The following is a 14,766-nucleotide window of genomic DNA, read 5'->3' on the forward strand; positions in this document are numbered from 1 at the left end:
CGTGACCCTGTGACGTCAGGTGAAATACCTCAATAGCTTGTTAGGGTCACTGGAAGCCAGGTGTGAATGGTGGTAACAGCCTAGAGGGTCGTTAGGGTGATGTGTGGGTCGTTGGCTCTCTCTGTTATCATGTGAGTCACTGGTTGGATGGAACAATCTGGAACGACCATCACTGAACAGGGGAGGTGGTCTGAGGCTACATCCACACGACAACGGCAACGAGATTTTATTAAAAAAAATATCACGTCCACATGGGCAACGGATCAGTAAAATATCAGGTACATATGGCAATGCAACGCTTGCTGAAAACGATGCAATACACATGCCACACCTCTAGGGGCGCTGTAAGACGGTCCCATCTGAGACACCAGAACAATAGAAGAAGTACATGCATGCGCATAAGCCCCTCCTTCTACCCGGTGTGAAGCACTGTCAGGAACAAACACACAACAAGAAGAAGATGGCTGCGACTACACGAGGAAATCATGCCTTCTATGTGTACAAATTAGTTTTATTAGTGTGGATAGTTTTATATAACTTAATTTTCTTATTGTGTGTGAACATTTTGAAAAGCATTTTTATATAATTTATATAACTTTTTATATTGTGTGTGAACATTTTGAAAAGCAGTCTTATCCAATAAAAAAAAGAAATTCAAGAAATGGTTCAGTTACTTGTTTATTTAAAAGAAAAGCTGTATACAAAAGTGAATGCAATGCAGTGGTTCATACAAAACAGCGAGAGTGCTGCTTGTTCTAGTCATGTGGTTGTGATGTCATCGTAAACAAATCCATTCTACTCATCCAGACGACTTTGCAACGGTGCCGTTGCCAGATTTTTCCACTCTGGAAACCGTTCTCAAAAAATATCATTGTGGGGCACCCAAAACGCCGGTGCCGTGTGGACGCCAGGCCGAAACGATAAACAATTTTATCAGATTTACCTGAATCCGTTGCCGTGTGGACAGGGCCTGAGACACCACTTCTCGGCCACCTACAATGCAGTCCTTGGCACACTTCCCAGAAAACTGAATACACATCCACACCAAGACTCAGCTTACTTCAATGACTCACATGATGGCAGAGAGAGCCACCAACCCACAGATCACCCTAACGACCCTCTAGGCTGCTAACATCGTTTACACCCAGCCTCCAGCAACCATACCGTAACACCTATGGAGCACTTGCATGTGACGTCACAGCCGATCCAGATTGTGACAGACGCCATCTTGTCGGTCAAACGCCATATTTCCACCTTCTACTTCTACTTCTGGTTCTACTTCTACCTTTTCTTCTGGAAAACCCTACTATATACAATTCTACTACAACGGCTGCGGCTATAAGCTCTCCCTACCTGTGCACGGTTTTTTATGTTTTTTGTGTGTATTTTTGTGTGTTGTTCGTCTGTACCGGACTTCAATATCCACTACAACTGTATGGACTTACTGGACATTGGTTTCCAGCAGAAAATGACGGTTTGTAGCGATTTCCATCGCATGCACAACATTCTGGACGAGATAGCGAGACCAGCGGGGTCTCCGTGGATTGTTATCGGAAGCAAAGCGAAGGAGGCGGCGCCGGGAGCGGAAGCAAAAGCGAGGCTGCAGAGCCGGCCTGTTGACTAATCTCAGAAAACAGCCACTCAAACCTCCGCTGCCAAGCCTCTACCTCTCCAATGCCAGATCCATGGTAAACAAGACGGACGATTTGGAATTACAGCTGGAATTACCTTATTCTATTCTATAAATCGGCTGGTCAGTGCTATACTCAATACTTAAGTGACTTACCTGTCCAATGAGGATTATTTTCTTGTTTACAAGATGCCACATCTGAGTCGCTGACAAATCCTGAATTTCTGTAAAGATAACTATCCAGAGATTTATAAGCACGCAGTGCTTCACCACTGAACAGCGAGGGAAAGTTAATGAGGTAATTATACATGTCTGGGTATTCCGCTGGCAGTTCAAAATCCACTGACACGGTCGTGAAAACTACGTCCGGTAAGCCATAAGGGTCACTAATCTGTAGGTCATTTATTTTAGACATATATCTAGTTATCTGTTCATTAGAAAAATGAGCCGTGTAGTCCGTCGGTTGAAATTGATCCATTCTGTACACGAGTGCAGCAGTATTCAGCGGTGTTTTTTACTGACAAGATGGCGGCTGTGTACTTTCCGGTCACGTGACTGCAAGATCTCTATAGACCCCTTTCACTGACGTCACCCGAAACCGGAAGTAAACAGACCCTGCGCCATTTTGGAAGACCAACAAACTCATGATTGGGGAAAATAACGGCAGCGGTATGTGAACCCACGAGAATAAAGTGGAGTGGCAAACGACTTAAACAAATCTGAGCTGTTTTATTTATGATTTATTGGCCCAACAGTAGACTTGAAAGAAACCTGTGTGAGACTTGGCAAAAAACTGTGGATATAATGGATAAGTCTGTGCATGATCTGCGGACACTTTGAGGTAAGCAAACGCAAGAAATTCAGATTTAAAACATGCTAAATTGGCCCCAAGTTGATAACTGTATGAGGAGCAAGCCTCCCAGACTTCTACAATTTAATAATAATAATATTTAGGATGGTTTTGGGGCTTGCTCACTGCTGCCAGGTTGGTTGTTGAGTAGCCTGACTGGTTTTTTTTTTTTTCTTGCGTGTGGTATCATTGTTGACGCGAGGTTGTTTTTTGAACATGCCAATGCGGACACGATTTCCCCTGATGAGTTATGACTTCAGACGCGATGCGTGTGTGGTGTGGAGTCCGCGTGATATGTGCGTAAGATAGGCTTCTCATGTGTTTGGAGATCCGCGCTCCGAGACAAGCGCACCCCCCCCAGGGAAAAAAAGGGACCCCCCGAAAATATCGGCATAGTTCGAACACTGAGTGTAGGCACTGGGTGTAAACAACAAATAGTTTACAATGTCTGGGTAGCAAACAGATGGCAGAATTGGTGTCCGGTCCTCCTTATGTTTCCATTCTCCCTTGCCGTGAGTCTTATCATATGGGTCAAACCCATCAATCACAGCCAGTTTTTCCACATACCGTGCTCTTTCTGCAGCTGGTAATGTACTCACATAACCAGAATTATCATCCATCGTGTCACTTTACTCTCGCTCGTACTTTGTTTTATATTGTGAGTGCATGTACTTGGTCTTCCAATATGGCGCCTAACAAAATCTCGCGGCGCGGTGACGTCATGTGAAAGGGGTCTATAGGATAACAGAGTGTCAATGACCCATGTGACCTCAACGACTTTGCTTTTGGTCCACTAGAGGATAAATGGAACTCCCCACTAGTCAGACAGAACTGAAGAAGCCTTTCGGATGAGAGGTGAAATGTCTTCAAGAATTTCAAGCAAGTTCAGTTGCCTTCTTTAGCACCTACATTTTTCAAGTGCACATTTCATGAAAGTATCTGTGGAGTACAATGTGCTACACTTGGCCAGCAACAAAAGAGATGCATACAGGCAAGAGAAAGAGAGAGAGAGAGAGAGAGAGAGAGAGAGAGAGAGAGAAGGGTTGTATGGGCTGCTAATGGAGATCATATGAGACTCAGCTGGTGCAGGATTTCTGCACCGTAATGTCTTTTTTCCCCTCAGCCAACAGTTCAGCTAAAAATACCACCTGCTGTTAGTCTGCTGTACATGTGTGTGTGTGTGTGTGTGTGTGTGTGTGTGTGTGTGTGTGTGTGTGTGTGTGTGTGTGTGTGTGTGCGCGTGCATGTCTGTGCGCGTGTGTGTATTCGTCACTGAGCTACACCTGCTCTTCGCACCATGTCTGTTTTCCACGTGCATAAGTGATAAGTAACACTAAGTTTTTGTTCTCTTTTGATATTTGGATGAATTTGTCGAATAGGGAAGGTGTGAGTGCGTGTGAAACTGGTTTTAGATTATCACAGTTTTGTTCATTAGGGGCATCAATAATGGAAACACTGTGGGTCATCAGACGGACTTCTGAATTTCTCGATGGAGCATGTCTGATTTTAAATTTTAAAATATACAGTAAAATTCTGATATATGGTTCAGACAGTTTATTGATTTTTACTAAATTATTAATATTTAGAGTAATAAATAAACATATATTTTCAGTAAAATTTAACAACAGGAACAACAATAACAACAAAAATGCTATATGTGTATTGTGTGTGTGTGTGTGTGAGAGGGTGTGAATGGGTGAAACTCTCATACCTGTTCAGGTGATCCTGCAGGTGGTCCAGTCTCTGTTGCACTTCTCCGTATGTGAGATCGTAGTCCAGCTCCTCCTCTTCCTCCCTTCTCAGCTTCTGAGTCTGAGCTTGTGAGTCTTCCAAAGTCTCCCTCGGCCTCACAATGTCCCAGTCAGCAGTCTGCCTTTCTGCATATACACGTGTGTGCGTGCACACACACACACACACACACACACACACACACACACACACACACAAAGAATTATACTCGGTGCTTTCAGAAGACTTTTTGTCAAATACTTTCTTTACATACGAGATGTTATCAAAATCACTAGGGTGACCAACAGAGCACCATTATACTGTTAGTATTTACTGCCTTTGTGCTGCTGAGATGCTCCTATCACTGAACAGCAGCCTAATAGAGACACTACAGACAAAAGGTTATCTTCTGCTTCCACCTGTGTGTTCAGAAGCCAGCAGAACACTGATCCCTCCTCAGATCAGACACTGTGGTCAGAAAAGAGGATAATGATGCCATTCAGTCAGTCTCTGCCAGTTAAAAAATGCCACTTTTGCCTGCAGCCAGAAACATTCTGCGCTCAAGATACTGCAAATTACCTTGAGGGCATAATTAAGGGTACATTTCTGTGCCTAGTCTACTGGTTGCAAAAAAAAAAAAAAAGTAAAATGCATTCATAAAATCATGTTTCAAAAGATAACCAATAGCAAACATCAGTTACTTTTCCCACCTACTGAGAAATCATACAAAAGTGGGGTAGAAATAAAAATAATAAATCAAATTAATTTTTGAGGAATTCAATCCTCTTGATCTGAGGGATAAATTTCTCGAGGTAGATGATACATCTGATTAAAATGCATCACATCTGAGACTTGAGAATAAATCTACATATAGTATACAGTATATAGCCCCAAATCAGAAAAAGTGGGGGCAATTATGTTGAAGTTGAAATTAAAACTGAAAATAATGATTTGTAAATAATCTTTGACCTGCATTGCACTCTTGTACTGAATGATTTTTTTTTCAAAATAAACACATTTCAATTTTGATTCTTGCAACACATTTCAAAGAAAGTTGGGACGGTAAAGCATTTACCACTTTATAATGTCGCCATTCCTTCTCACAACACTTAAAATATGTTCAGAGACTGAAGACACCAAGTGATGAAGTGTTTCAGGTGTTATTTTGTCCCATTCTTCCTGCAAACAAGTCTGAAGGTGTGCAACAGTATGGGGCTGTCATTGTCATATTTTTCATTTCAAAATTCGCCACACATTCTCTATTGGGGACAGAGGGGACAGGCACCCTCTTCTTCCACAGCCATGCATTTGTAAGATGTGAAGAATGTGGCTTTGCATTGTCTTGTTGAACTCTCCCTGGAAAAGATGTCATCTTGAAGGCAGCATATGTTGCTCCAAAATCTCAGTGTACTTTTCTGCATTAATGCTGCTATCACAGAAGTGCAAGTTACCTTTGCCAAGGGCACTGACACAACCCCATGCCATGACAGACCCTGGCTTTTGGACTTGTTGCTGGTAACAGTCTGGATGGTCCTTTTTGTCTTTGGTCTGGAGCATACAGCATCCATTCCATACAAAAAGACCTGGAATACTGATTTGTCTGACCACAATACACGGTTCCACTGTGTGATCATCCATCCCAGATGCCTCTGAGCCCAGAGAAGTTGATGGCGCTTCTGGACACAGTTAACATAAGGCTTCCTTTTTGCACAGTAAAGTTTTAACTGCCATTTGTGTATGTAACTCTGTATTGTAGAGCTTGACAAAGGTTTGCCAAAGTTATCCTGAGCCCATGTGGTTATATCAGCTGTAGATGAATGACGGTTCTTGATGCAGTGCCATCACAGGGATTGGAGATCACGAGTGTTCAGCTTAGGCTTGTGCCCTTGCCCTTTACACACTGCAATTCCTCCAGATTCCCTGAATCGTTTCATGATATTATTCACCATAGAGGGTAGGCAAAATTAATTTCCAAATCCCTTCCTATCTTTCTTTGAGGAACATTTTTTAAAAATATTTCAATCATTTTCTCACCCATTTGTTAACAAACTGGAGAGCCTCAGCCCATCTTTGCTGCTTAAAGGCTAGGCCTTTCCTGGATACTGATTTTGTCCCAAATCATGATTACAATCACCTGTTGACATCACCTGTTTCAAATCACATTATAATTTTTAAATTGTTGTACCTCATTACTACCTCTCAATTGTCCTGGTACCAATTTTTTTTAATTATTATTATTTTTTTAATGTATTGCAGGCCTGAAATGTATATTCACAAATGAGATGAAGTTGATCAGACAAAACATATATTGTGGGTTCATATTGTCTGCAATGAAAATACAAGTCAAAATAAATTTAGAAATCACTGCTTTCTTTTTTTTATTTCCATTTTCCATACTGTCTCAACTTTTACTGATTTGGGGTTGTATATATTGTTCAGTCTGAAATGGGTTGCACTATAAATGTGCTCTGATCTCACTCACACTTATACACAGTGTCTGAACAATGTGCTACATAAACTCTACAGAGAACAGCCTACATCCTGAATAGGCTACTGACTCAAGTGTGAGTTAACGTTGTATTGACAGTTCACCATAAGTATCATTCAGTATCTGTTGGAGTATCTGTTGTATACAAGATCGGTCACATTAAAAGAGTAATACACTCTCCTTTAGTCATGTGGGAGGTAAGTACCTCCTTGATGGCAATGTGGAATTAACTTCGCTTGGCTCTGGGAGAGTGATGTAGGACATTACGTGCACGCTAAGGAGAACTTGATAGGAATGGTGAGCCAGAGGATTTTCCTAAAGCCTGTAAAAGGGCTGTGCTGTGACTTATGCTTTGGAGAGACCTGCTCTAGAGAGGCCTGAAGTGCACTCTCATTTACTTCCTTCTCCTCATTGTGCTTCTTTAACATGATGAAGCAGTCTGATCACTTTGCTTAATTGTTTAATCATCTGTGCCCTGTTTTCCTTGAAAACCCATCATTCATTGTTTTAGAAATGTAGAATATTTGGGGGCAAATGTCAAGTAATTCAATTTATTCTATTTCCCCTGGAGCATCAATCAAACAAAAAAGTCTGTTTTTTAAGTCAGAGTGCATAAAAGGAATTTTGTATGCTGTCTATGTATTTTAAGCTCATGTTTTTGTATTAGAATTGATCAATCTTACTAGACTGATTTAAGTTTCTCTGACAGCAGCTTTGACAGTAGTTCCAAATGCAACATAAATGATCCATCCATCCATTTTGGCATATCACTACAGTGACGTGGCTGCTCTGATGGCTTCAGCCATCAAAAGTTTCAAGGGAACATTACAGTAGTGGTTTCCCATTGCCTTCTACTGGCTTAGGTCAAGTTTACATTAGACCGTATCTGTCTCGTTTTCTTCGCGGATGCACTGTCCGTTTACATTAAAACGCCTGGAAACGCCGGGAAACGGGAATCCGCCAGGGTCCACGTATTCAATCTAGATCGTGACTGGTCCGGTGTTGTGTAAACATTGAGAATACGCGGATACGCTGTGCTGAGCTCTAGCTGGTGTTGTCACTGGACAACGTCACTGTGACATCCACCTTCCTGATTCGCTGGCGTTGGTCAGGTAACGCGACTGCTGAAAAACGGCGCGGACTTCCGCCTTGTATCACCTTTCATTAAAGAGTATAAAAGTATGAAAATACTGCAAATACTGATGCAAATACTGCCCATTGTGTAGTTATGATTGTCTTTAGGCTTGCCATCCTTCCACTTGCAAGTGGTAAGTGATATGCACTGGGATCACACACACAGCGGCTCAGTCCCGAATCACTGCTTGTGCACTCCACTCGCACGCTCTGTGAGCTGCGCAGGGCCGGAGTGCGCACCCTCCAGAGGGCACTCGCTGTTCAGGGCGGAGTGATTTGGAGCGCAGGATGCCTGCGGAGCTGAGCGTATCCATGTATTGGTGTTGCTGTGTGCACGCGAATCGTGTATTGGTGTTGCTGTGTGCACACTAATCGTTTTAAAAACGTTAATCTGATGATCCGCTGATACGGTCTAATGTAAACCCCACCTTAGAGAGGTTTTCTCCTCTCAACCATTCACACGCACACCTATGGACAATTTAGAGCCACCAATTAGCCTAACCTGCATGGACTGTGGGAGAAACCGGAGCACCCAGAAGAAACCCACACAGACATGGGGAGAACATGCAAACTCCACACAGAAAGGCCCCACTGACCACTGGGCTCGAACCCAGAACCTTCTTGCTGTGAGGCGACAGTGCTAACCACTACACCACCATGCCGCCCACATAAATGATAAGTAGCATGGATTAAAGCAAAAAAAAATTATTTGACTGAAAATTTACGGGGGGGGGGGGGGGGTATGGGTGGATTTCGATGAATACGACTTCAAAAACAATTCAAGATTTTATTAAGAGAAATATTGTGGCCAACACGAGTGTTAAGTTACCTAAAAGATCGCGTGAAGTTGGCTGCTATCTACTTTGCATTCGTTCTCATTTTCCTCCATCATTTCATAGGCCAGAAACAGATGTTTTGATGTAATTTAACTTAGTAGGCTATGATTATTACTTAACCGTAGTCTTCTAGACATTTTGACTGTTTGGGGCATTGAACGCTGGTGTAGGATTTTCAGGGAATAAAGTTTAGCGCATGTCGGAACATCATTGCGCTCGCAGCCTCCAACTCTTCAAATGTCCTTTAAATTGTGATATAACGTAGGCTATAAGGCACGGTTCTAACATACCTTACACATTGGCCTAACAAAAATAATAATTGTTGGGGCGTCTGCTGATTTGTTAGTTATAAATTTAGGTCTAATTACTTCTGACAGTCTGCAAGCATTGCACCGTCGGGTCTTCCAGTCTGGCTGAAGCAGAGGAGCGGGCTTTCCGGGGTTTATTTTTTCGTTTTTTTTTTTAACATGCTCTATTTCTATATGTCCAGGTTTGAAGTGAGTCATTTTGGCAAGATTTAATTTAATACAAAACAGAAATGGTCAGACACAAGCACGCCAAGCACATGGGAGTGCATTTTGCCAATTTTGACATCGCATGTTTTTTTAATGCCGCACCGTAGACAGCGAATGTTTAAACATGATCAAACATAGGAAATGAATGACACAAAGCATGGCTCAAAAACAAAAAAGTTAAATAAACCCTGCTGATAGTTGATGGTGTTGCAACACATCAGTGTTATAACCCAATCTCTACCCAACCACCCGTCATTTTAATTCTCCTCGGATCAGCACCGACCTCACATTTGGCCTTGGGAGAGTTCAGCTGACGGAAATCCGTCACACGACGGAAAACTTCAATCCATGTAAGTAGGCATATCAGGTGAAAATTCAAATTCAATCCAAATTGCTTGAAAGTGCTCTCGCTGAATTTCAGAATTTAATGCAGAACAACATACTTTTTACAGAATGGAAATATGTTTATCCGTTCTTGAGAAATTGCAAATCAAAAATTGAAAAAAAAAAAGCCTTAATTTTTAGAAAACTGCTGTAATATTCTGTATGAGGATCACATGATCCAAAATGGGCCTCATTAACGGATGAGATCAAATGTTTTTTTCTTAATAACTTTTCTATTTTTCAAGATATTTACATGGAAATTGGTAGGCACATAGATGGTTGTATACTGAATACAAAGTTTTAAAAATTTGTAAAAACCAATGATGCAAATTAGTATTTAATTCATATTAATTATGCTAAATTAGGTTAACAGTTAAATCGGTACACTCTCTCCTTCAAAGTTTTACCAAATGGCTTTATTTCTGCAATATAAAGATGATCTTAACTCTCATGTATTCAACACAAAGAAGGAGAAATCAATGTTAATTATAAAATATGCATAAATAAGCACTGAATGCCATTCACATCTATCAATCATTCTCTATCGAAATAAAAAAAGGAATAAAATATTATTTCTAATACCCTCTTTGTGCTCTGTAGGCCTTTGTATTTCTAAGTAGAGCCTACAAGTGTTTAAAGAAAGCACAACTTTATTCATCACACACTTGTGAAATTCCTCTCTGCATTTAACCCATCTGAAGCAGTGAACACACACATGCACACACACGTTAGCAATGAGCACACATGAAAGAATATAAATGATTCTTATTTCAATTCATGTTCACAGCTTTCAAGGCTAACCTCAAAAAAAAAACCTGCGTGAGCCACATCCAATAAACAATTCCTATTAAGTGAATTGAAATTGACACTCGCGTTTCTGACTTCCAGTTTTAAAAATTTCATTCCGACCACTACGATCTCAATATTTTTCATCAAAACAACTACAGTTATATCCTAAAATAGCTATTTATTTATATAAATCAGTTTGATTTGAAAAAATAAGTAGGTAAAGCTATGAAAACTCACTTCAAAGTCTCCCATGAATCATAACATCAAAACTAGCTGACAGAAAATTTTGCTGAATACTTCAACAGAAACGGTGAGAGCGAGAAAACATCCCTATAAAAGATATCTGATTGACATTGATGAGTAATACAGTCGGAAACTGATCAGAAGAGAGAGAACCTGACTACTTTCACATGATTGAAAAAGCGCCGGCAGTTTCCTGACGTCACTCAAGCAGAGTTTTTACCCTGTTGTACCAACTTCAACCTGCCGTTACTCCCAAAGTACTGAACAGAGCTTAACAAGATGAATTTCTTTGGAAAGCAGAAATTAAAAGCTTTTTAATGATAGTGTTGTTGATAGAGGGCGGCACGGCGGTGTAGTGGTTAGCACTATCACCTTACGGCAAGCAGGTTCTGGGTTCGAGCTCAGTGGCCAACGTGGTCCTTTCTGTGTGGAGTTTGCATGTTCTCCCCATGTCTGTGTGGGTTTCCTCCGGGTGTTCCGGTTTCCCCCACAGTCCAAAGACATGCAGGTTAGGCTAATTGGTGGCTCTAAATTGACCGTAGGTGTGAATGTGAGTGTGAATGGTTGTTTGTCTCTATGTGTCAGCCCTGTGATGACCTGGTGACTTGTCCAGGGTGTACCCCGCCTTTCGCCCGTAGTCAGCTGGGATAGGCTCCAGCTTGCCTGCGACCCTGCACAGGATAAGCGGTTATGGATAATAGATGGATGGATGAATATTTTCTATTGTGAATATCCAAGAGTTAAGCAATGACAGATTTGGAAACTTACATGCACAATTTTCACAGCACTACCAGTGAGCATCTGATATGCCTATGATAGGTTTATATTATTGCACGAGTTCTAATACACTATCGTTCCTATAGTAACAGCTCACTCACAGCATCTTGTATGGCATATGGCTCCACATAATCTAAGGCTAATAATAAACGCATAAAAAAGTGATGTTTAACAAACATAATATTAAATATTTGTTGATAAGGTGAAGCTTTTGTATAACATTTATTAAAAAGGTGTTTCAGATGTCCCTGCTTTGTAACAGGTTCCAGACATGAGTTTGTACTTTCGTGTTTCACAGTCACATGACAAAGTGCATTTTGTTGTCTCATTAACTTTAAAAATAGGGGTGGCTGAGGAAATGACTGTTTATAGCAGCTTTAATGTGATAACAGGAACTAATATCTCTCGTGGATGTTCCACAACATTAAATATACCCAAAATTGGTTAAAAAAGATTTTTGATATATGAGAGCATGGCCCATGATGTGCTGTTCCTTACACCGTAGAAGACCCCGAGGCAAGCATAAGGAGTCATGATAACCTAAGTGTGTGTTAGTGTTGCTGTGGGCTTCACGAAAGGGGCCAAAATAGAGTAAAATGCAAAGTTGAACCAAAAACCAATGAATTCTCATGTCTAATCCACCACAGAGTGCTATGTTCATTCCCATTAGAAATGCCATCACCTACATTCTCAATTGATGGATTTGATCTGGTCCACTGGGTTTAAGGACAGTGATTATGTCTTACCATAGTAATATGCCTCTCGCTCCAGCTTGCCACTAAACGGGCTGCAATCAGAAGTCAGGGTATAACCGTCTACACATGGATATTCCATTATTCCAGATGCCTGATTTCTTTGCTGCTCCTCCCTGGAAGCCCTGCAATCATCAGAGGCTCTTTTTGAGCTGAGTCGTGACTCACGCCGCTCCTTCTTGTTCTCATTTTCCATGTCCTCGATGCTACTCCCTGTGGGATGTCATCAACACTGGTTAAAGGAACACCCTGTGATGTAGCACAGAGTCCCAGCCTCTACTGGGAGCCTCCAGAGAAAATAATAATACTACTTACACACACACACACACACACACACACACACACACACACACACACACACACACACACACACAAAATACAGTTACATGCACACTAATATTCCACTATTATTCTGAATATGGCAATATTTGGAATTTGATCTGGGTCACACAAACAGCATATTCTGTTTAGATATTCTGAATTTGGCCTTATTCCGAATTTAGCATTTTCCAAGCAAGACATATGCCAATAGGATATGTCAATATTATTTGGACATGTATACAGTGCATGGATTCAGAATATACCGGTATGTTCCAATTGGGGTATTGAAGGCAGTTTGCGACACACACAGTCTTTTGCCTGTTTACGGTCAGCTGTGCGCTGTACACAAACCAACTCGACAATCGGAGTATGCACAGCTGCATGTAAACAGAAACATTAGTGGAATATTCATTTTCATTAGCTGTGTAAACAGCTTAGTAGGAACATTGACTTTTTCAGAATAACTACAAATACCAGAAGATTTTGTGCATGTAAACATAGTGAGTGTTAAATGTAAAGAGGAGGGTTTGAAGGTTGTAATTATAGGGACACATGGATGTTTTGTAGATGACTTAAAACATGGAAAACTCTCTCTTGCATTAAAATCCATCTAGTACCTTTTGGTTTATCCCTCTGAGGATATTTTTTTAGAAAGCATGAGAAGTAAAATCCCCTTAAGAAGCTAAAGCAACAAAATCCGTTAACTATCCAAAGAACCTCTTAAGAACCTGTTTCTAAGATGATCAAAACACTTTCTCTTAACTTGAATTTGTGAGTCAAAAATTACAGTTAATGTGGTAATGTATAATTAATATTAATAATTTATCCCCTTTAACATTAGTTTGTTCCTGAACATGACGTATGAACAGATGAATGTGCATTCTCTTTATCAGGGAGTGTGAAGTATTCTGTCAGAGATGGTTGGGAGACGGATGCAATTGCAGAAGGTGTGTTTATTAATACAAGTGAAGACGGTAAACAATCCAGAATGGCAGGCAAAATCGTAAAACAGTGAAACAGGCAATAGGTTGAGCGAGGCACAAACAGGCTATTGTAGACTCGGCAGAATCAAAGATGAGAAACAGGAAATCAGGGATCAGGAAACCAAACGAGGAAATAAGGCTCGGTAATGTGTCAGCAACGCAACTCAATACTTCGCAAAGTTTTCACAGTCTTTATATCAGCGCACTGATTGCACCTTAAGCCTGTGCAGGTCCGAGCCGTTTACGGTGAATGAGTGAGAGTCCGCTTGGCGCGCGCGCTGTCTGGAGCGCACCCAAGAGTCTATCTGATGCACGCACCAAGGTGTGCAGGTGTGAGGCTCTTACACAAAATTAGTACAAAATTAATGTAGATATAAATATCTTATGCCAAATTATTATGGCATGTTACAAAAATCAAAGAAAAAATCGCAGTCCTCGTCTCCATTTTCTGAGTCCTAATGCAATTAATGCACGAGTCTGAGTCCAAGTCATCAGTGCTCAAGTCCGAGTCCTGGATTTGAGTACTACAAGCCTGGTTAATATGCAGTGTATTTAATAATAAAATACACAGTTCACAACAGAAACACTGCAGGACAGTTTATGGCAAGAGATTCAGTAAAACCAACCAACCAACCAACCAACCAACCAACCAACCAAACAAACAAACAAACAAACAAAACCCAACAACTTCTCAACAAATTATAGGCTATTCCAACCAATGCAGCCTGGGAAAGTGTGGTCTCTTTCTTGGAACTCCTGCCGAGAACACTTTCATTTCATGGTAAAAAGCAATATGGCCAAAGTTAATCATGTAGAAAGTTTATCCAATGGTAGACTGAACATCTCCTCAAATCCTTTCAGCAGTAATTTCCCGAGCAACCTTGGATATTGCCAGTATGTGGGCAAGTCAAAGAGCATGCTGGGTTTGTGAATTTAAAATAAACTTGAAAAATAATTGTACATGTATTTGTTATCAATCAATAATTCTTAGCCTCAGTCCTGATGTAACGTATTATTTTCAGAAAATCCTTTTACTGGAAAGAAAATATATGTAAATTGTGCAGTTATCCTATCATAATTGGATGACTAGTGTGAGAAAGGCATTTTACTGCAAGTTATCTGTATAATAAGCATAACCCACTGAGACAATTTACACTCTTTGCATTTCTTAAAATGGCTGCACTATAGGACTATATTCATGTAATTATAAAAGGACAAAAAGAAACAGACAAGCAGGTAAAAATATAGCATTGCAAACATGAAAACCTTGCACAATAAAACCTTGATAGCAGGCATATCATGCACTGGGAGCTGCATAAATTATTATTATTATTAT

The 14,766-nt window shown here is 40.7% G+C and overlaps 1 protein-coding gene across 1 annotated transcript in view; it reads right to left on the reverse strand.

The window, feature by feature from the left end:
- Window positions 1-14,766, reverse strand: part of LOC132891951 (potassium voltage-gated channel subfamily H member 7-like) — a 181,207-nt gene that overhangs the window by 11,206 nt on the left and 155,235 nt on the right. Inside the window, exons 14-15 of the mRNA XM_060930120.1 lie at window positions 12,121-12,339; window positions 4,192-4,357 (exon numbers count right to left, since the gene is read on the reverse strand). Of these exons, the coding sequence (XP_060786103.1) occupies window positions 4,192-4,357; window positions 12,121-12,339 (385 nt within the window). The remainder of the gene's footprint in view (window positions 1-4,191; window positions 4,358-12,120; window positions 12,340-14,766) is intronic.

The sequence above is a fragment of the Neoarius graeffei genome, chromosome 9, assembly GCF_027579695.1.
Source record: "Neoarius graeffei isolate fNeoGra1 chromosome 9, fNeoGra1.pri, whole genome shotgun sequence".
In the NCBI taxonomy this organism is placed as follows: Eukaryota; Metazoa; Chordata; class Actinopteri; order Siluriformes; family Ariidae; genus Neoarius; species Neoarius graeffei.